The sequence below is a fragment of the Oncorhynchus gorbuscha genome, linkage group LG11, assembly GCF_021184085.1.
Source record: "Oncorhynchus gorbuscha isolate QuinsamMale2020 ecotype Even-year linkage group LG11, OgorEven_v1.0, whole genome shotgun sequence".
NCBI lineage: Eukaryota > Metazoa > Chordata > Actinopteri > Salmoniformes > Salmonidae > Oncorhynchus > Oncorhynchus gorbuscha.
In genome coordinates, this window is record NC_060183.1 from 45,638,555 (window position 1) to 45,662,285 (window position 23,731).

Consider the following 23,731-nt stretch of genomic DNA (forward strand, 5'->3'; position numbering starts at 1 on the left):
GTATAAACACCATGGGACCACGCAGCCATCATACTGCTCAGGAAGGAGACGCGTTCTGTCTCCTAAAGATGAACGTACGTTGGTGCGAAAAGTGCAAATCAATCCCAGAACAACAGCAAAGGACCTTGTGAAGATGCTGGAGGAAACAGGTACAAAAGTATCAATATCCACAGTAATACGAGTCCAATATCGACATAAACTGAAAGGCCGCTCACCGAGGAAGAAGCTACTGCTCCAAAACCGGCATAAAAAAAGCCAGATTACGTTTTGCAACTGCACATGGGGACAAAGATCGTACTTTTTGGAGGAATGTCCTCTGGTCTGATGAAGCAAAAATAGAACTGTTTGGTCATAATGACCATCGTTATGTTTGGAGGAAAAAGGGGGAGATAAGGGGGAAGAACATCATCCCAACCGTGAAGCACAGGGGAGGCAGCATCATGTTGTGGGGATGCTTTGCTGCAGGAGGGACTGGTGCACCTCACAAAATAGATGGCAGCATGATAAGGAAAATGAAATGATAATTTGAAGCAATATCTCAAGACATCAGTCAAGAAGTTAAAGCTTGGTTGCAAATGGGTCTTCCAAATGGACAATGACCCCAAGCATGGAAGTATGCTTGGGGTCAAGTTGTGGCAAAATGGCTTAAGGACAAAGTCAAGGTATTGGAATGGCCATCACAAAGCCCTGACCTCAATCCTATGGAAAATTTGTGGGCAGAACTGAAAAAGCATGTGCGAGCAAGGAGGCCTACAAACCTGACTCAGTTACACCAGCTCTGTCAGGAGGAATGGGCCAAAATTTGCCCAATTATTATTATGGGAAGCTTGTGGAAGGCTACCCAAAACATTTGACCAAAGTTAAACAATTTAAAAAGGCAAAACTATCAAATACTAATTGAGTGTATGCAAACTTCTGACCCACTGGGAATGTGATGAAAGAAATTAAAGCTGAAATAAATCATTCTCTCTGCTATTATTCAGACATTTCACATTCCTAAAATAAAGTGGTTATCCTAATTGACCAACGACAGGGAATTTTTACTACGATTAAATGTCAGGAATGTCAGAATAACTGAGTTTAAATTTAAATATATGCGTGTCCTTTCTAGGGAGTTTTTCCTAGCCACCGTGCTTCTACACCTGCATCGCTTGCTGTTTGGGGTTTAAGGCTGGGTTTCTGTACAGCACTTTGTGACATCATCTGATGTAAGAAGGGCTTTATAAATACATTTGATTTGGCTAAGGTGTATGTAAACTTCTGACTTCAACTGTACACCGTCACTGAGAAACAAATATTTACTCACGAGAATGCCTCCTTCTCATCATTAGGCTTGATGCAACGCACATAGTGGGGGGTGGTGGCATTCAGGGTCTCCATGAGAAGCTGCAGGGAGCTGCGGAACTACAGTGCACAGAGGAACGGAGGATGAGAAGTACTGCAAATGCTAAGTTTGACAAAAAAACTGTTTAATCCCACCAATCATTGTAAAAATACAGACTTGTTACGTCATTGCTTCCTAATGAAAGGTTAAAGACATTGTTAAGAAAATGACTATGACACTAACACAGACACAGACAGGCTCCTGTCCATAGGCACACTGATTGAACTCATGATGGTGTCACAGAGGATGCTAACCTGGTGGCCCACGGTTTTCCTGTGTTCCTTGTTGGGGACTTTAGGTGTCGGTTTGGCTGAGCGCACGTTGATCCTGGAGGACTTGCTGGAAGAAGACGTGGAGCTGCTTCCGTCTTTATTAGTGTCCTGGAACAGATCCGCCACGAGCTGAAACTGGGAGAGGGGGAACATCATTAATATGTTTATCAGATTGTTTCATCAAAAACAAATTAGCATAAAACAGATTATATAAGCCATTTTACAGCCGGATAACAACATAAATTCACCAAATCGCACAAAAAAGTGGCGTTGAATTCCCACAAAAAATTTTTTTCACAAGATATATTTTTTTTGCAGTACTGTAGGATCCAGTGTAATGGCAGGGCGGGTGTGTTGAAGAACACTGATGAGACTACAGTAATGAAAAGCATGGCTGAACAGGACGTCAATAAACCAGCATTAAGGAGTCTGTCAGGATGGTCCTGTAGTCATATCTCCACAGCAGAACCAGTGAAGGTGAACAATTTGAGTGTCAAGCAGCAGCATCCACGTATTTGCGGTGGATGCAGAGGGAACATTGATAATAGCATAATAATATCTCAGTCACAGATAAGGCTGGTGCGGTAAAACAGTACTAATAGACTGCAGTGCAGTCCCACCATCCATACTGACAACTATTCTCTCATGCCAAACTTGCAACAACAACAAAAAATTTGAAATGAACACGAAATTCCTTTCGGAAAATGTTTCCTTTATCACTTTGCAAACAATATGCTCTGTAAGCAGGATTGGACTTTATGAAGATTCATGGAGGTTCCTTGATCCCTCCACCTCCTCTGGCTTGGGGTACAGCTCAGGTACCTCAGAGTTAGCAGGGCTTTCAGGTTGTGCGAGATGATAGTAATGGTCCATTGAGGAAATACTTATCGGCTGGAGGAAGTTTCATGACCCTCACATGACCTCCAAGGCGCTACAATGTTGATCGGTTTCTGCATCACTGTCAGCTAGATATGGGGGGGGTTTAAACAAGCTATGGGCTCTTGCCAAGTTCTCAACTACTGAGCAAAATTGACATTAGAAAATCAATTGAGATGATAGAGACAAAAAAATGCAGTACAGCATATTGTACAATATTGAGACGTGCTATGTCTTTATCACTGATTTTGTTTAGGAAACGTTATTGCAGCATTTCCCAAACTCTGTCCTAACCATGCTGTTCAATGGAGCTTGGTGCCTTTCTGATACTAAATAGATTTGGCACAGACAAGATGCTTTTAGACAGAACATAAAATATGAAATCTCTCCTTGTCTCTCAATATTCCTTCTCATTTGCACACTCTTAATGGCTGTTGCATTAGTAATGCTGAGGAGAGGATTTTGGCGAGAGGGAGACGAGATGGATGAAAGAGAAAGGGCCGAATATGAGATGCCTAATACGAGATGAAGTGAACTAAAGTTGGTATTTGTCCCAAAGAGAGTGGCAGAGAGGTGGAACTGAACAGAAATGACTGAGAAAGCTAATGCACTTTTGGCTCTCACCACTTAATCAGTTAAAAGGTTCATGCAGAGAACATGAGCTGAAATTAGGTTCCAATCAAGCAGTTTGAGTTTGGCTGGGAGAGGCAGGAGTCAGCAGATCTCTAGAAAGTGTGTGTGTGTGTGTGTGTGTGTGTGTGTGTGTGTGTGTGTGTGTGTGTGTGTGTGTGTGTGTGTGTGTGTGTGTGTGTGTGTGTGTGTGTGTGTGTGTGTGTGTGTGTGTTTGTGGGAGACAATTCATCTGCAATATATTAGAATTTTGATCTGACATCTTAATTTACGTTTCATGTTTTTCAAATGAGAATGTAAAGCAGGATTTAAACTTCAGGGTTCATGTGAAGCGTTGCCAAGTTGTCAGTCTGGCTTTAAACAACAACTATATCTGATAGGAACTATACTTCCCATCATATGAACCTGTGAAATGCTTCCAACTCGCCACTTTCTAAATCGTGTTACTTTCTTTTGCGTCGTTGCACTCCATCCCAAAACTGAAGCCTCTTTCGGCAGTAATCTAATTTGGTAAAAAACTTTTACGGTGCTGCTTTTCCAAGAAAGAAGAGTCCACACACGGTTAAATGAGTTCGAGCTTAAAGACATAATTCTTTGCGACATGGTTTCTGCATTAAAGTGGTCAGAGTGGGCTGTTCAGTGTGAGTTGAAGTGTCCACTAGAAGCATTTTGATGATTGTGTCATTGGGGTAGCGATCTAATGACATTGTTTTATCTCACCTTGCTGGCCTTCAGAATGTTGATGTGTTCCTCGTAGACGGTGTCTCTGTTCTTCTCCAGGAAGCCCTCACACTGGTACTCAACCTGCCAAGGGCGGGAGGGGAACAGAGATATACATACATATACGTATAAAACAGACTACACTTCAGTCAAATACACTGACAACTCAATTAGCAAACATTTAATCAACTATGGTAATTATGTACAATAGGGACTGAGGGTTGTTTGTTCAAATCCCAGGTGGCCCATACAGTCCTGCTGTTGTGTCCCACAGCGGTGCACTTACAGGAACCGGTCGACAAACATCCAGCGGTCCATTGAATAATTTAAAGCATGTGGCAGTTTAAACAGAAGCATTTACTGAACATGGGAAAAAAAAGATGAACCAGATTAGCAAACAATGTTTATTTATAAAAAAGTCCTATGTAAAATAACCCGAGTGCAGGTATTGTTTGGAAGGAAATCCCTCCGTCAGTCAGTCTATCGTCCTTCCCTTTTGTCTGTCCATTAGCAGCCCCAGCCTCCAGGCAGTCTGGTGTCACACACACCCCTGCTCTGTCCTCTTTCTCACAGATGGGGTTGCAGGCTGTTTGAAATTGTACAGCCGTGGCCAAAAGTTTTGAGAAGGACACAAATATTAATTTCCACAAAGTTTGCTGCTTCAGTGTATTTAGAATTTTTTGTCGGATGTTACTATGGGAAACGGAAGTATAATTACAAGCATTTCATAAGTGTCAAATGCTTTTATTGACAATTACATGAAGTTGATGCAAAGAGTTCATATTTGCAGTGTTGACCCTTCTTTTTCAAGACCTCTGCAATCCGCCCTGGCATGTTGTCAATTAACTTCTGGGCCACATCCTGACTGATGGCAGCCCATTCTTGCATAATCAATGCTTGAAGTTTGTCAGAATTTGTGGGGTTTTGTTTGTCCACCCACCTCTTGAGGATTGACCACAAGTTCTCAATGGGATTAAGATCTGGGGAGTTTCCTTGCCATGGACCCAAAATATCGATGTTTTGTTCCCAGAGCCACTTAATTATCACTTTTGCCTTATGGCACGGTGCTCCATCATGCTGGAAAAGTCATTGTTCGTCACCAAACTGTTCCTGGATGGTTGGGAGAAGTTGCTCTCAAAGAATGTGTTGGTACCATTCTTTATTCATGGCTGTGTTCTTAGGCAAAATTGTGAGTGAGCCCAGTCCCTTGGCTGAGAAGCAATCCCTCACATGAATGGTCTCAGGATGCTTTACTGTTGGCATGACACAGGACTGATGGTAGCACTCACGTTGTCTTCTCCGGACAAGCTTTTTTCCGGATGCCCCAAACAATCGGAAAGGGGATTTATCAGAGAAAATTACTTTATCCCAGTCCTCGGCAGTTCAATCCCTGTACCCTTTGCAGAATATCAGTCTGTCCCTGATGTTTTCCCTGGAGAGAAGTGGCTTCTTTGCTACCCTTCTTGACACCAGGCTATCCTCCAAAAGTCTTCGCCTCACAGTGCATGCAGATGCACTCACACCTGCCTGCTGCCATTCCTGAGCAAGCTCTGTACTGATGGTGCCCCGATCCCGCAGCTGAATCAACTTTAGGAGACAGTCCTGGTGCTTGCTGGACTTTCTTGTGCACCCTGAAGCCTTCTTCAAAACAATTGAACCGCTCTCCTTGAAGTTCTTGATGATCTGATAAATGGTTGATTTAGGTGCAATCTTACTGGCAGCAATATCCTTGCCTGTGAAGCCCTTTTGTGCAAAGTAAGATGATGGCACGTGTTTCCTTGCAGGTAACATGGTTGACAGAGGAAGAACAATGATTCCAAGCACCACCCTCCTTTTGAAGCTTCCAGTCTGTTATTCAAGCTCAATCAGCATGACAGAGTGATCTCCAGCCTTGTCCTCGTCAACACTCACACCTGTGTTAACGAGAGAGTCACTGACATGATGTCAGCTGGTCCTATTGTGGCAGGGCTGAAATGCAGTGGAAATGTTTTTGGGGGATTCAGTTCATTTGCATGGCAAAGAGGGACTTTGCAATTAATTGCAATTCATCTGATCACTCTTCATAACATTCTGGAGTATATGCCATCATACAAACTGAGGCAGCAGACTTTGTGAAAATTAATATTTGTGTCATTCTCAAAACTTCCGGCCACGACTGTACAACTAGCGAGAGAGAGGAAGAACAGTAATTGAATGCAGATCCTACTCCTTTTCACTTGAAGAGTTAGACGAAGAGAAACACCCCAAGGGAATCGGTTTAATACCATCTTAACAGAGGAGAGCTGGGGAAATCCTATCTACATTAACAGGACTCTCTCGCCCCACTCTAGCCACTCACATCCCTAGCTTTTCACGGAAATTACCACGGTAAATAAAAGGACATTGCTACAGCTGCCTGCCTTTCATCTGTTTACATGACCCACTTTAGGCAGACACACAGGCCGTCCTTTCTAAGTAGTGCCAGCTCCTCTGCGTAGGAGCACTGCTCTGAGTTAATTAGAGCTTGTGTATGTGTCATAAGGAGGAGGGGTGACATTGCAGGGCCAATGAGATCACTCACAATAATACTAACACACAAAGCCTCTCTGATGAGTCATCATGGGATAATCATATTAGCTCTTTTCAGGCAAAGCCCCTGCAATGAGAGTGATTCATGTCAGGTCCTTTGAATAGCACAATTTGTAGATGTTCCCAATTATTCAGCCAGGTATACTGAAGCAGTTTGGTTTAAACACACAACCTTGCTTACGGACAGAAACAATAGGATTTCCCGGCCAAAATGACATTTGAACCAACAGCCTAGCATCAGGTCAATTTTCACCTAACTGAAGAGCCATACGTACAGGTGCTTTTCATGTGAAACATGTCTCTAGGCTGGGTCTACCCACCTTATCAGCAAAGTGAATGATAATGAAAGATATGTTGGACATCCGTGGTTTCTGGAAATGGACACTGCTTGAAAGGCGATCGTACAGCTTCTGGCACCAGTTCTGATCTGTCCCTTTGGGTACCTGTAGCAGCAGCAGGTGAGGGGGATATAAATGAGAAATATTATATAAAACCATGAAGGAAACCAAAACTTTCTATCCAGGTTAGCTGTGCTCAGAATAACAATTCTTTTGAGGTTGTTCCAAATGATCGTCAATAACTTCAAAAGGGCTGTGGGATGAGGATGAGTGAAATAAATAAGTCATCAGTTTTGTTGCAAAGTCCTCAACTCCGATAACAATCTGGATGCAGGCAGGGGAAAACAGACGCAGGCCACGCTGTGCACCTATGAATGCAGGATGAATCCCATTAACTGAGACCAGAGGTTTAAAACGCAGGGATCCGCAGTGTGTTCCGCTCTGCTCCCTCCAGACCAAAACACAGGAGATTGTTCAACACCTGTGACTGCTCAAGTGCATTCAGCGTTAAAACTCCTCCAGTAGCCAATTGTTCATATACACTTCCCCGCTAATGCATCCCAAAAAGAGAAGTTAAGAACTACTGGAGCAAGGACAGAATTCAGGACTAAAGACGAATACACCATGTATGTAAGACCGGGTACTCCACCTTGCACTCCTCATCCAGCAGGTCCAGAATGCCCAGCTTGGCCTCGATGAGGTCGATACACGGCTGGTTGTCATAGAAGTCGATGAGCGTCCAGGGGATCTGCTCCTTCATGTACTCCTCCTGCTCCAGCTTGAACACATGCTGAGGACACAGAGAGACAGTCCCGCAGTGAGCTACAGCACAGTAGGTTATCAGTTCGACGAAGTCCTGAATTATTTCACTTGAAAACAAACATGTCGGTTCATGAGGTTAACCGCTAGAAGTTCTCAGGTCTCCTCTACTGAACATTGGAATATAAGGTAGAAAGCTACACTGAGTGTGCAAAACATTAGGAACACCATCCTAATATTGAGTTGCAACCCCTTTCGCTCTAAGAGCTACCTCAATTCGTCAGGGGCATGTATACTCCAGTTGTGTGAAGTCGGCAGGATGTCCTTTGGGTGGTGGACCATTTTTGATACATACTGGAAGCTGTTGAGCGTGAAAAGAATTGCAACACTGTTGAGTTTAACACACTCAAACCGGTGCGCCAGGCACCTACTACCATACCCCATTCAAAAGGCACTTAACTATTTTGTCTTGCCCATTCACCCTCTGAATGGCACACATACACAATCCATGTCTCAAGGCTTAAAAATCCTTCTTTAACCGGTCTCCTCCCTTTCATCGACACCGATTGAAGTGCATTTAACAGGTAACATCAATAAGGGATCATATCTTTCACCTGGTCAGTCTATGTCATGGAAAGAGCAGGTGTTCTTAATGTTTTGTACCCTCAGTGTATATTATAAATATAAGACTTAAACTCACTTGGTTGAACTGCTGCTGCAGTTTCTCATTGGCGTAGTTGATGCAGAACTGCTCGAAGCTGTTTATCTCAAAGGTCTCAAATCTGTTCAGATGAAGAGAAAACAGTCACATATTTGGTGAGTCGGAAGTCTACGGTCTATTTTCATCCTCTGTTTGAGACAGTGATTTTAGGCCTAGAGGAAAACTAAATAGTAAATAATGTAGTGTGTAATTTTGGAGTCACTTTTATTCTAAATGAGAAGATAATGTTTCTAAACACGTCTACAGTCATGTGGATGCTACCATGAATACTGATAATCTGGAATGAATTGTGAATAATGATGAGTGAGAAAGTTACAGATGCACAAATATATCCCCCCAAAAATGTTAACCTCCCCTGTTATTGTAATAATCTGAAACGCAACCAACTCAAAACAGAAAATGCATCCAGCAAATTTGTAGAGTCACAAGCTTGATGTAGTCATAGTGTGCTATGAATATGGGACCAAATACTTAACTTTTTACTACTTTAATACACATAAGTGAATTTGTCCCAATATATTTGGTCCCCTAAAATTGGGGGACTATGTACAAAAAGTGCTGTAATTTCTAAACGGTTCACCCGATTTGGATGAAAATACCCTCAAATTAAAGTGGACAGTCTGAACTTTAACCTCATAGTCATTGTACAATTTCAAATCCAAAGTGCTGGAGTCCAGAGACAAACAACGACAAAAATGTCCCTTATATTTTGAGCTCTCTGTTGATCACGTGTCAAACTCATTCCACAGAGGGCCGAGTGTCTGCGTGGTCGATTAATAAATTAATGTCACTAATTAGTAAAGCACTCCCCTCACCTGGTTGTCTAGGTCTATAAAAGAAACTGCAGAAACTAGGCCCTCTATGGAATGATTTTGACACACCTGCTGCATAGCCACGGGAAGTAGGGGTTCTGCAGCACCCCCTGAAAAATCTGAATTAAAAATATATTTATACTAAAATAAAAATGGAAGTACTGCAGTATGCCTTTACCAGTATTGGCAGACAGATAGCATGGGCAAAACTGTTTTTGGCCAGCATCTCTGCTTTGGCAAATAAGGTAGTTGTATAATTAAGAACTGCATCTAGCAGGATTCAATAGTAAGAGTTGTTGCCTTGTCCCTTTCTTTGCAATTGTCATTCTAATGGAATCCAGAAAGAACAAAACCATGTTCTCAAACACTTACATTAAAAAGGTGCAAAGTTATGGGCAAAGACACAAAACATCCACATCAAATTAAATATTTTTCTTAATCAAATAACATGGAAAACAACCACTTTTTGTGAGGTATTAATGTACCATCCTTACAAACCACTTAAATGTAAATGACCGTATTGTACATAGGCTGGTCATCAAGGTTTGTACCTGTACACTTTCCATCACAATACAGTAATTGAGTACATTGATGATGATGTGGCTCAGTTGGTAGAGCATGGCGCTTAAAATGCTACGGTTGTGGGTTCGATTCCCACATGGGACCAGTACGAAAAAGTATGAAAATGTATCCACTCACTACTTTAAGTTGCTCTGGATAAGACTGTCTACTAAAATGGAAAAGGAATGAATAGACCATTTCACTTTTCACATAGAAATCAGTTGCATTTGCAAAGTACTTCAAAAAACTGGGAAACATGACAGTGAATCAAGCAAGTATTTTATATTCCACAAGTACTTTCAGATGAACTGTTTTGTACAGATAATTAAATACCCCACCGCTATATGTCTTATTATTTGGGCTGTAGAAAGCCCAAATAGATAGCATCTTTCTCAGCATCTTTCCCCTCCCAGCGCCAGGCCAGGTTGCCAGTTTTTATCAATAATCTAACCCACAGCAGAGAACTAATTAAGCCCTCAGTCAAACAGGGTCATGAATAAGAAAAGCACAGCTACCCCAATTCAATATGGTTCCATCCTCTATCTACTGTAATGAAAAGAGGCACTTAAACACAGGGGATGGAGGTATTTGAGTGCTCATACACACAGATGCGTATGTGGCAGTGTCTACAGACAATCACGGATTACAATGGGAAAACCAGGCACGTCACGGACACCGACGTCTTGCTCCCAGTCAAGCTAAACACCTTTCTTCACCCGCTTTGACACAGTGCTGTCGACGTGGCCCGCTACCAAGGACTGTGGGCTCTCGTTCTCCGTGTCCGACTTGAGTAAGGCGTGCTCACCCTCGCAAGGATGCCGGCCCAGGCGGGGTACCTAGCCGCGTCCTCAGAGCATGCGCAGACCAGCTGACTGGAGTGTTTACGGACATATTAAATCTCTCCCTATCCGATGTCAGCTGTCCCCACTTGCTTCAATATGTCCACCATTGTTCCTGTACCAAAGATAACAGTAACTGAACTAAATGACTTTCTCTCCGTGGCACTCACTTCTGTCATCATGAAGTGCTTTAAGAGTCTAGTTAAGGATCATATCACCTCTACCTTACATAACACCCGAGACCAAGAGTGTACAGCCCACATCTGGCCAGCCGGGCACTTCAATCCGGCCCGTGAGACATAAATATATATTTTTGCCCTATTTTCTCCCCAATTTTGTGGTATCCAATTGGTAGTTACAGTCTTGTCCCATCGCTGCAACTCCAGTACAGACTCAGAAGAGGCGAAGGTCGAGAGCTGTGCATCCTCCGATCCAGCCAAGCCGCACTGCTTCTTGACATAATGCCCGCTTAACCTGGAAGCCAGCCGCACCAATGTGTCGGAGGAAACACTGTGCACCTGGCGACCGTGTCAGTGTGCATGCACCTGGCCCGCCACAGCGCGATGGGACAAGGAAATCTCGGCCTGCCAAACCCGGACGACGCTGGGCCAATTGTGCGCCGCCTCATGGGTCTCCCAGTCACGGCCAGCTGTGACACAGCCTGGGATTGAACCCGGGTCTCTAGTGACGCCTCAAGCACTGCCATGCAGTGCCTTAGACCACTGTGACACCCGGGAGGCAAATTCATTTTAACAAACAATTGGTCCTCCAAAAAATGTGGCCTTCCATTGAATTTCAAAATCCCGATGTAGCCCTTGGGCCAAAAACTTTGCCCACCCCTGCCCTAGGGCCCCCCTTTGGCTTAGCCCCTAAGACCCTCCGAAATCTTTACAGATGCACAATTGAGAGCATCCAAGTGCATCCAAGAGCCTGCAAGTGCAGGGCTCGCCAGAGGGTGGTGCGGTCTGCCCAACCCATCACCGGGTCACACTGCCTGCCCTTCAAGACACCTACAGGACCTGATGTCACAAGAAGGCCAAAAAGATCATCAAGGACAAAAACCACCTGAGCCACGGCCTGTTCACCCCGCTACCATCCAGAAGGAGAGGTCAGTACAGGTGCATCAAAGCTGTGATAGAAGCTGTTTTTCAGTCTCAAGGTAGACTGTTAAATAGACATCACTCGCCGGCTACCACCTGGTTACTCAACCCTGCACCGCCGAGGCTGCTGCCCTATACAGTGGGGCAAAAAAGTATTTAGTCAGCCACCAATTGTGCAAGTTCTCCCACTTAAAAAGATGAGGCCTGTAATTTGCAAATTATTGGGAGAAAATAAGTATTTGGTCACCTACAAACAAGCAAAATTTCTGGCTCTCACAGACCTGTAACTTCTTCTTTAAGAGGCTCCTCTGTCCTCCACTCGTTACCTGTATTAATGGCACCTATTTGAACTTGTTATCAGTATAAAAGACACCTGTCCACAACCTCAAACAGTCACACTCCAAACTCCACTATGGCCAAGACCAAAGAGCTGTCAAAGGACACCAGAAACAAAATTGTAGACCTGCACCAGGCTGGGAAGACTGAATCTGCAATAGGTAAGCAGCTTGGTTTGAAGAAATCAACTGTGGGAGCAATTTTTAGGAAATGGAAGACATACAAGACCACTGATAATCTCCCTCGATCTGGGGCTCCACGCAAGATCTCACCCCGTGGGGTCAAAATGATCACAAGAACGGTGAGCAAAAATCCCAGAACCACACGGGGGGACCTAGTGAATTACCTGCAGAGAGCTGGGACCAAAGTAACAAAGCCTACCATCAGTAACACACTACGTCGCCAGAGACTCAAATCCTGCAGTGCTAGACGTGTCCCCCTGCTTAAGCCAGTACATGTCCAGGCCCGTCTGAAGTTTGCTAAAGAGCATTTGGATGATCCAGAAGAAGATTGGGATAATGTCATATGGTCAGATGAAACCAAAATATAACTTTTTGGTAAAAACTCAACTCGTCGTGTTTGGAGGACAAAGAATGCTGAGTTGCATCCAAAGAACACCATACCTACTGTGAAGCATGGGGGTGGAAACATCATGCTTTGGGGCTGTTTTTCTGCAAAGGGACCAGGACGACTGATCCGTGTAAAGGAAAGAATGAATGGGGCCATGTATCGTGAGATTTTGAGTGAAAACCTCCTTCCATCAGCAAGGGCATTGAAGATGAAACGTGGCTGGGTCTTTTAGCATGACAATGATCCCAAACACACCGCCCGGGCAACAAAGGAGTGGCTTCGTAAGAAGCATTTCAAGGTCCTGGAGTGGCCTAGCCAGTCTCCAGATCTCAACCCCATAGAAAATCTTTGGAGGGAGTTGAAAGTCCGTGTTGCCCAGCAACAGCTCCAAAACATCACTGCTCTAGAGGAGATCTGCATGGAGGAATGGGCCAAAATACCAGAAACAGTGTGTGAAAACCTTGTGAAGACTTACAGAAAATGTTTGACCTCTGTCATTGCCAACAAAGGGTGTATAACAAAGTATTGAGATAAACTTTTGTTATTGACCAAATACTTATTTTCCACCATAATTTGCAAAAAATTCATTAAAAATCCTACAATGTGATTTTCTGGATTTTTTTGTCTCATTTTGTTTGTCATAGTTGAAGTGTACCTATGATGAACATTATAGGCCTCTCTCATATTTTTACGTGGGAGAACTTGCACAATTGGTGGCTGACTAAATACTTTTTTTGCCCCACTGTATACAGAGACATAGAATCACTGGTCACTTTAATAATGGAACACTAGTCACTTTAATAAAGTTTACATACTGCTTTACTCATCTCTTATGTATATACTGTATTCTATGCAATGCCACTCAGACATTGCTCGTCCTAATATTTATATATTTCTTAATTCCATTATTTAACTTTTAGATTTGTGTGTATTGTTAGATGTTACTACACTGTTGGAGCTAGGAACACACGCATTTTGCTACAGCAGCAATAACATCTGCTAAATATGTGTATGTGACTGATAACATTTGATTTGATTTACACAGATAAAGAGTAGATTTGAAATCTACTCATCAAATATCTTGCTTCTCCGTGCCTTTAGTACAGAAAACATTGTGTGACAGAACTGCGAGGGAAAATTATGTTCTTCTGTTTGTCTGCTGTCACAGTGTGTTAACTTACTGCCCGCCTGGGATGCTTTTACCATTCACCATGGCTGAGATTACACTCCTGAAATAAGACTTCTATTGCTGGCATGAAAATCGGGTCTCACCACACAGTCCAATTTCTCTCACAATCCCAAACCAACCCACTGTTGAGGTTTGTTTTCAGAGGTTCTGGGGAGCACAGGCGGACAGTCTTACCCGTAGATGTCCAGAACACCGATGAAGGAGTGTTGTTTGGAGGAGGTGTGCAGGGACCTGTTGACGTGCTCCACGATCCAGTCAAACATGTGGGCGTAGATGTGTTTGGCGAGCGCGTCGCGGGCATTAGCCGCCTGTTTGCGGGACATGTTCTTGACGTAGGTCTCTGACGTGGTGACCAGCTTCCTGTGACAAAGCCAGTGTTCCATCTGCTCCAGCTCCACCCCCAGCAACCGGCAAAAGTGCGTCAAGTGAGGGTCGTTCCTCTACAAACACACACAGATTTAATCAATACATTATGTATAGAGAAGATATACGGTTTGAGGCTGTGATGTGGAACTATAAACTCAAACAGAATTAAGCTGGATAAGGCTGTATAGTGACATACTGATATGTGGCAGGAGTCTCCGTCTCTCTCCGAGCAGATCTCCACGTTCCCCAGATGCAGAATGGAAGCTATGATTCTGAAGATGCTGCTTTGATTGCTCTCCTTAACACCTGCAAAAACAAACCACAGTAAGGTAAATATTGTTCCACAGGGAGATTGAAAAAAAAAAAAAAAACCCAGTCAGTATTTATGTCCAAATGACATAAACCCCTTTGTTCTGAGCCTGCTCTAATGTAGCGCTGTTACCATCTTAGAATGTACCCATGCAGTCAGACCGTTACCCAGTAGTGTAAAGGCTTCTTTCGTCTTCTTGAAGTCCTCGGCATCATTCACCCCCTCAATGAAGATGTTCTCTCCTTGCGATGTGAAGATGAAGTCTTCCGCACTGGCTTTAAGATGAAAGCAGAGACAGGAATAAACGTATTAGAAAAGTGATCCTATTTGAACATCCTCACAGACGACACGTACTATTCTCTGAATGTAGTTCGAGGGACTATGCTCCAGTAAACTTGACATAAAAAAATAACGATTGCAGTTATTGTGCAGTTGCTTCCTTAACAGAAACGTAGTTGAATATTGGCTCGGTCTGTGACACTTACTCAAGGCTAGGTCTTTGAACTCCGGGAAGCTAGCAGAGGCACACAACTGGTAGAAGATGTGGTAATTCCTCTCATCCTCAGCCTAAAAAGCAGAAATATACTTACACTTAACTCTTTATCAATAATATATTCTGATGAATGAAAGACTTTTGTTCGATCATGAGTTCCCACAGGCTGCAATTTAATATTGTATTCATTTCTGTAAAGTACTTAGATCCGTTTATTTTGATATTTGATTGGCTGGGGAAAAAACACGTCAAGCTAGGACCTAATCAAATGTTTAAATGAAGGAGAGTAAATGTGAAGGGAAGCACAGACTTAGTAAGCAGTAACACAGAGTTTCATCCCAGACTGCGCAGCGTGGTTACACGTACCTGGAACACCACCCTAGACTTCTCCAGCAGATACGTGCGCATGTTGGCACCTATTATGTGATAACGCCTGTCAAAACCAATCTGGATGTACTTCCCAAAACGACTGCTGTTGTCATTGCGCGTGGTTTTCGCATTTCCAATAGCCTGAAAAGAGAAGCAGAGGGGTGGAGAAAAAAAAAAAGTGGGAGCGTTTCAGAGATCAAAAGAAAATCATAACCACTGTAAAAATAGATTTAAACTCAGCAAAAAAAGAAAGGTCCTCTCACCGTCAACTGAGTTTACTTTCAGCAAACTTAACGTGTAAATATTTGTATGAACATAACAAGATTCAACAACTGAGACAAACTGAACAAGACATGTGACTAACAGAAATAGAATAATGTGTCCCTGAACAAAGGGGGGAACAAAATCAAAAAGTAACAGTCAGTATCTGGTGTGGCCACCAGCTGCATTAAGTTCTGCAGTGCATCTCCTCCTCATGGACTGCACCAGATTTGCCAGGTCTTGTTGTGAGATGTTACCCCACTCTTCCACCAAGGCACCTGCAAGTTCCCGGACATTTCTGGGGGGAATGGCCCTAGCCCTCACCCTCCAATCCAACCGGTCCCAGACGTGCTCAATGGGATTGAGATCCATGCTCTTCGCTGGCCATGGCAGAACACTGACAATCCTCTCTTGCAGAACGAGCAGTATGGCTGGTGGCATTGACATGTTGGAGGCTCATGTCAGGATGAGCCTGCAGGAAGGGTACCACATGAGGGTGGAGGATGTTCCCTGTAACACACAGCGTTGAGATTGCCTGCGATGACAACAAGCTCAGTCCCGTCGATGCTGTGACACACCGCCCCAGACCATGACGGATCCTCCACCTCCAAATCGATCCTGCTCCAGAGTACAGTCCTCTGTGTAACGCTCATTCCTTTGACGATAAACGTGAATCTGACCATCACCCCTGGTGAGACAAAACCCTGACTCAGTGAAGAGCACTTTTTGCCAGTCCTGTCTGGTCCAGCAACAGTGGGTTTGTGCCTATAGGCAACGTTGTTGCCGGTGATGTCTGGTGAGAACAGGCCTACAAGCACTCAGACCAGCCTCTCTCAGCCTATTGCGGACAGTCTGAGCTCTAATGGAGGGATTGTGCATTCCTGGTGTAACTCAGGCAGTTGTTGCCATCCTGTACCTGTCCTGCAGGTCTGATGTTTGCATGTTCCGATCCTGTTGTTTCATGTCCCGTGTCTCCCTGTAGCGTTGTCTTAGGCGTCTCACAGTACGGACATTGCAATGTATTGCCCTGGACACATCTGTAGTCCTCATGCCTCCTTGCAGCATGCCTAAGGCACGATCACGCAGATGAGCAGGGACCCTGGGCATCTATCTTTTGGTGTATTTCAGAGCCAGTAGAAAGGCCTTTTTAGTGTCCTAAGTTTTCATAACTGTGACAATTGCCCACCATCTGTAAGCGGTTAGTGTCTTAACGGCCGTTCCACAGGCGCATGTTCATAAATTGTTTATGGTTCATTGAACAAGCATGGGAAACAGTGTTCAAACCCTTTACAATGAAGATCTGTGAAGTTATTTGGATTTTTACTAATTATCTTTGAAAGACAGGGTCCTGAAAAAAGAAAGATTATGTTTTTGCTGAGTTTATATCTTCTGAAATTGTGATTCATGCCACACAAAAACCTTTAGCTTCTCCTTGCTACTCGTAATGTGCCTTGACAGTTGTAAAGCTAATTTTGAGTTGTCTCCATCTGCCAAGATGACACAACTGGCCTTGCATACAGATCTGTCCCGTTTCTTCACTCTGACTGATCTAGCTGAGGTGAGGCTGGTAATGGACTCAGAGATGTCGGACTCTCCTCAGCTATAATTTCCTGAAGGACAGAGAGTCATGAGAACTTTCTAGCTAGCAGCTTCTCCTAGCCGTATCTTCCCAGACAGGCTGTGGAACTTTGCTGTTAATGGACTCCTGGTGTGTTTAGCTTCTCCACCTACAGTTTACAAAATGATTCCCCATAAGAATACTGTGCTGTAATCGCTGCAAAGTTACAGCTGAGTTCATAAAACTTTCAGGGCATAGAAAAAGTATAACACGATGACGTTTTCACGAGAACCCATCGAAGCAGGTAAATAAAATATTACCTGGTTGTCCAGACGATACATGTGTCATCTCCAAAAAGACACAAATCATATTATGTAACCCATATATTCCCGGATCGACCTCCTTTACTAGGATGCCATTCTGCTGGGCTGGCCTACAGTATGGGACCAGCAGCCCATCCCCAGTTCCCCTCCTCACCTCCATGATGGGGCTGGAGGCCAGCACCTTCTCCTCAACGTTGGTGTCGTTGGCCGACCCTCCCACAGTGGCGAAGAACCGCATGGCATACTTAGCAGAGACGGTCTTCCCTGCCCCAGACTCCCCACTTACTATGATGGATTGGTTCCTCTCATCTCTACGGGAAAAGAAAACGAGAGAGAAAGACATTTGGAACAGTTAATAAAAAGAGGTAACTGACCAGAGCTGCATTAAAAATGGGCCACGTCTAGAGTTACACAACGCTCATTTTCTCTACATGATTGGAGTTGTCAGGACTACCCAGCAGTGGGCATGCACAGTACGTAGGCAGTGGCCATGGTATTTATTGTCTTTTGCTCTACGGAGAAGAGCAGCATTGATGAGGTTGACAGTTAATGTGGACGGGAGCACTGTTATTATCCACCCACATCTTCCATTGAAGACACAGTTTATCTCTGTGGCGACTCATTATTCAGTCCCACACCAACACGATTTACATTTTAGCAGATGCTCTTATCGAGAGTACATACATTTACATTTCACACTTTTTTTCCCCCCCTCATACTGGTCCCCCGTGGGAATTGAACCCACAACCCTGGCGTTGCAAGCGCCACGCTCTACCAACTGAGCCACACACTATCAAAATGACATATCAAACCGAATGAGGAGTCAAGTGCTTGCTACGCAGCTCCACGTGCCACACAGTAACAACTCAATTGCTTCCCAAAACAGACTAATATATAGAATGTGGTTATTAATTGGCAACTCTTCCAGGTCTAACACATTAACAGTATCCTGATCCTGTGTTATACCCATTTAGCTGTACCCTGAGGCTCATCCAGTACCTGGCCATCTGCTTGTATGCCTCCTCAGCAACAGCAAAGATGTGTGGGTCCATGTCTCCCATGTTCTGCCCACTGTAGGCATTGATGACCTCCTCTCCATAGATCTGAAGCTGGTCGTAGGGGTTGATGGCCACCAGTACGATACCTATAGAGGAAGGAGGGAAGGGAGGACAGAGAAAATAGTATGGCCAGTCAGTGAGACTAACTTCTAGTTACTTAATCCTATATTTAGTAATACATCCCATATATTCTTGTGGGTGTGTATTTGTGTGTCTCTGGGGTTTGCAACCCAGCTGAGGATCTCAGCCATCTATTTCCTGTGTTTGAGGAGTGAAAAATCCACTTGGTCACTGAAATCTTGCTGGATTGATTGCTTTCATTTCACTGGTGACTCTTTCCCACTATTGCTTGTGCCATTCGTCCCCCCCCGTTAATGTAATGACCGCGGAAACGTTTGCATATATACAGTATGCTGGATGTATTGGTAATGGCTGAAATGGGCTCAATAAAATACATTGGCTTTCCGTTGCATAACGCTTCGTACGGGATTTAACGTAACTGTCGAAGACGTGCCATCACAAGAAAGAGAACAAAGATGAAAAAAAAGGTATTTTGATGAGTGTTAGGTTTTAAAATCCAATTTGAAAAAAAAGTAATGATTTAATACAGTTGAAATATTTACAGAATTAAATGCGCTGAAATGAAAGCAACTTCTGCTGAAAACTTGGATTAGTGACATTATGTCTGATCTCACAAACATGGTCAAATATGTTTGGATGGGTGTAATCTAGAGCCAAGCCTGTAGAGTTCTATTAGCATTGGTTATCCTTCTCTTGACACACTTGTCAAATTATGCACGAGAAGGTGACAACAACAGGAAGGAGTAACCTAGAGAGAGCAAGTTTTGGGTGGCTCCACCCCTGTATATGCATTTATTCATGAAGGCAAATACACCCAGCATACTGTATATATGCAAATGAGGCAACATACTTTCACAAAGTATTTAAGAAATACCTGATATACTAAGAAAATATGAGAAAGTAAAAACCTGAATTCCCACCAGAATACCTTAAGTCCATTAATTGTATGTGCATCTACATTTTAGTAATTTAGCAGACGCTCTTATCCAGAGTGACTTACAGTTAGTGTGTTCACATTAAGATAGCTAGGTGGGACAACAACATATCACAGATAATAATAATAATTAGATAATCCTATCATACAGTACAATATGCTACTGTGGGTAAAAACACATTGTTAACAGCCCTTCGTATTTTTCCTGCTACCTTTGATAAGCAAATACTATCAAAACACATGACAACATCCATATTACCAGAGGAATGGAGTAGGCTCACCCAAGTTTGCAATGGCAGGGTTACTATGGGGACAGATCTCCCTAATTAAAACATGATGGTGATATCTATGACCAGTGTAGGATCAACAGACAAATATTGTCTTTGCTCATTCCCCATTGTCTGCTTTGTTAAGGGCGCATACCACACATGGCAACAGCTCACTCATTGGCTGTTTACGTCAATGGAACCCTAGTTGATTGGGGAATTGGGAGGACAGGTTTGTAAAAATTGGGACAAGACAACCATTAAAAAGGTAAATGAAAGCCTCGACCCTACACATGGTGTAAAATAAGCCAGCTACCATAATAAACGTAGGAGGAATTTGCAGCACAAGGTCAGACCAGACATACAGACCAGACATTCTGGTTACTATAAGTAGCGCTGTCAGAGCAGGTGGTGGTACAGTATAGAGACTTACCACAGTATGTGTAGATGTGGTTGGGCTCGAGAAAGCGCACTTTGAGGTTGTGCAGGACAGCAGGCTCGTGAAGGTAGCTGAGCGCTGTGAGGTCATTCTCCCCCACCAGGATATCAGGGTTCCGCAGGAAGGGAAGAGGGTTGTCTTTGGGTCCGATGCGGTATTCCAACGGCTGGGACAGGAGGGGTTCAAGCCAAAAATGTCAATACTAAAAAAAGCATTAAAAGCAAAGTATGTGCACCTAGTTTGAGGGTATGATGACTCCCTTTATCAGTTGAAATCACATTGCAGCACTGTCCATAACTACACATGTTAAAGGATATGGATTTGGTGGCTTCTAGGTGTTTATGAATCATACCTGTATCAACTAGAGATTGTGATCGTGAGTAGGGAAACATACTGCTGCTGCACACAGCGATAATATCATCATCTGCTGATTCATTCAAACTACTCTTGGCACAGTGCATTCTTATTTAATAACTGTATCTTGTACTCTCAGGGCTTGCATCTCTCACTTCAAAAAATATGATTAATGATTCATGGTACCAAAGTTTCTGAATGTGCGTGGGCACGCACACACATTAACTGCTTTAATGAGGACATGTACAAATGTACATGAGCACGACAAAATAGACCAAAGCATATTGAGTCCTTAGGCAAGGGCTAGATAATAAATAAAAAATTGTGGCCTGATCCCGGGGGGGGGGGGGGATTACCGATTCATCTTCAAGTTTGAGGTGCAGGATTGGCTCTCCTTCCTTGTAGTCCTTGATGATCTCTGCAGCTCTCCATACATCCTCTGGGTCTGGGATCCACACCCGAGTGTACTGCAACACAAAAACACATACAAATAGATTTAATTCAACTCATCAATTACTTTGGATATTGTTTGCACATTTAGAGAGCATTCCTCCCCCACTTGCCCATGTTCATTGACCGTGTGTAATTTAGTCAATGCAAACATACTGCCAAGCCATAAAAAGCGACAGAACTGCTGAATGCTCTAGAGATGTCCAATTGATATGACAGCTCAAAGATGTTGCAATGCGTTATTGTTTCAAACTAAAGCTGAAAATAAGTGTCAACAGGTTGACGATGTGGCAGTGTTGAGGCAATGTTGTTAATGACACATCCCGCCTTGAGATACCCTCGATAGGCCCATAGTGAGGTGAAAACGCCGACTGATAATCTCCCAAGGGCACACTTCTTTGCTAATCTTACTTCTTATATAAACCTGGGTCCTACCTTTTTGATCGACTCACTTAGAATCACATGAAAATGTACTTCAAGCCGGGATGCCATTAACGCCAAAACTAAGTCGTGCCCTAAAGAGACCGTCAACAACTTATTCCATCTTCCAAAAATGATTCATTGCACCTTTCTAACAGTTCCTTTGACGGTAAATTGGTAACTTTACGGGATGAATGGAACAAATTATTATGGGAGAAGTTTGGCCTGATGTTGAAGAGAAAGGTTTTATTTTGAACCTACTAGTGCTGCTGAGGCATCACCCACACATTGTGAAGGAAAAGGGCTTGACCCTCGACAAAATCACCATCAGATTCCATCAACCAACTCCCTCTACCTTCATCTGATCAAGCCAAAAACTGACCATCTCCATCTTTGGAGGAAACCTTCACTCAAAGACTTGGCCTCCATTGGTTGACCTAGCGAACTATAGCTAGGCTACTCACGACATAGCCTATTGCTTGATCGTTCTTTTGTTTGTTTGTTGTTGCTTCTGAAGCACTTTGAGGTTTCTTTCTGTTATGAAAATGTATTAAACTTTTTATAGCACTTGGGAGTGATAACTCACTGATTAATCATACAAACGATTAGCTGGTCCTCCGCTGCTAATTGCATTTTGAAATTAGAACTATTAGAAGAAAAAAAAAAGAAAAAAAAATATGGGGGGGGAAATAAATCAATTTAAAAAACACATGAAATGAGGTATTGTCAATTTCATTCAGGATCAGAACAATCATTTTTGTTTACAAAAAAATCCCTGCTGAACAAACATTGAGCATATCATTTTATGGCGTTAATTAATCATTAATTGACTAGTCCATTTCTCAGCACATCGGCCTAGGTTTCACTTCGCTGACAGTTAGGCCTTTAACGACCGTACCAGATGCAAACTACGGCCCCACAGAGAACAAAAGGACAAGCAGTTTATTTTTTGTGTTCTTGAGGGCAAAACGAAAAGCCAGACAAATGATCCTAAACACGGTCCTCCTGACCTCCCATTCCTTCACAGGCACAAAACAGCCTAACAATGCACTGCGACGAGGTAATAGGGAGTAAGTGGGGGAAACAGCAGACAAAGGAGAAGGCGAAACAAAACTACTGTACGCAGTACAATCAATGTTGAGATGTTTCAGCTCTTTAAAAACCACAACCATATTTTATCTGACAGAGATAAGCCGGCCTAAGCTGCAGACCTTAGAAACACAGTACAGTAGAGTAGCAGCATAACCTCAGACAGCTAAACTATATAGGGTTCACTGTGGGTGATCAAGCACAAGTCATTTTCTATTAAAAAGGTATCTTTACCTTGACTCAAGTATGATAATTGGGTACCTTTTCCACCATGGCACAGGGATGAAAGTAAGGCGGACCTGTACGGCATACCAGGAAAAATAAATAGGGGGTGGTACGCCGTACCGGTAAAACCTGGGCCGATCACAATAACTAACGCATCAAGAAAACTGTAGGTTGTACCACCATTATTTATCATTACCATACGTCAGAGGCATGAAAAAGCGAATGGACTTGAAAGTGGGTGATACCACATTGCATTTCGGCTTCGACAAGAACACAGAAATGTGCCAAGGCAGAGATGGGTGGCCACACCAAGAAGCACGCAGACAGCAGGAGGCATTAATTCTGGCCTAATGACAATCACCAAATGTCATGACACTTTTTGGTTTTTTGTGTAAAAGAAGTCTCTTTCCATTCACAACTGTTTGGAGGATGGAAATATGGTTGTGAGTGGATGAACGTGCGTGAGTAGCCTCGTGAAGGAGCCCTTTGAAGTGATTGTTTGACAAGCAGAGGAAAACATCATGACTGGTTGTGTTTATGCCACTATAAAGCTCAATAACACATCTTTATGACTAGGCCCATGCTCTGGTTTGACATTGGAGAAATATGCCTATTCCTCTGTCCATTCTTCCCTGAAAGCTCTATTTTTCATTATCCATCTTTCTTTTCAGACTTTTTCAGAGCGACATTCTCTTGATTGCAAGAAGTTTTTCCCCAATCAACAGACAAAGATATATAAAAAACTAATTTAATAGAGACGTTGGTGATTTTATCAGTGTAATCACATTGAAAATATGAGGATATGTTATTGACATTGACCTGATTATATAGCCAACTCACCAGATGCGTTAAACATTGTGTTTAATGTGTAACATAGGCCTATGAATTGGGCTGCTATTATGTTCTGTTCTGCTGACTATTAGCTGAGAAAATTTGCCCTAGGCCAAACCTATTGCCAACCCCTGCTGTACACTATTCTTGTTTAGCGAGGATGGGAGAGGGGGAGATTGTTTGTGTCTCACCTAGGATTGCAGAACGTCCAGGGCCAGGCCTGTTACGC

The 23,731-nt window shown here is 43.2% G+C and overlaps 1 protein-coding gene and 1 non-coding gene across 4 annotated transcripts in view; both read right to left on the reverse strand.

The window, feature by feature from the left end:
• Positions 1-23,731, reverse strand: part of LOC124048750 (unconventional myosin-Vb-like) — an 81,727-nt gene that overhangs the window by 25,866 nt on the left and 32,130 nt on the right. For all 3 annotated transcript variants that reach the window (XM_046369805.1, XM_046369803.1, XM_046369804.1), the window contains exons 2-16: positions 20,844-20,954; positions 20,128-20,299; positions 18,355-18,499; positions 17,510-17,666; positions 15,211-15,354; positions 14,837-14,918; positions 14,519-14,626; positions 14,238-14,347; positions 13,850-14,115; positions 8,248-8,329; positions 7,438-7,578; positions 6,771-6,893; positions 3,883-3,966; positions 1,639-1,791; positions 1,307-1,404 (exon numbers count right to left, since the gene is read on the reverse strand). In XM_046369805.1, coding sequence (XP_046225761.1) covers positions 1,307-1,404; positions 1,639-1,791; positions 3,883-3,966; positions 6,771-6,893; positions 7,438-7,578; positions 8,248-8,329; positions 13,850-14,115; positions 14,238-14,347; positions 14,519-14,626; positions 14,837-14,918; positions 15,211-15,354; positions 17,510-17,666; positions 18,355-18,499; positions 20,128-20,299; positions 20,844-20,954 — 1,976 coding nt within the window. The remainder of the gene's footprint in view (positions 1-1,306; positions 1,405-1,638; positions 1,792-3,882; positions 3,967-6,770; positions 6,894-7,437; positions 7,579-8,247; positions 8,330-13,849; positions 14,116-14,237; positions 14,348-14,518; positions 14,627-14,836; positions 14,919-15,210; positions 15,355-17,509; positions 17,667-18,354; positions 18,500-20,127; positions 20,300-20,843; positions 20,955-23,731) is intronic.
• On the reverse strand, positions 18,075-18,144 carry trnaa-ugc. Its single transcript has one exon. It is a non-coding gene; the product is annotated as a tRNA-Ala (tRNA).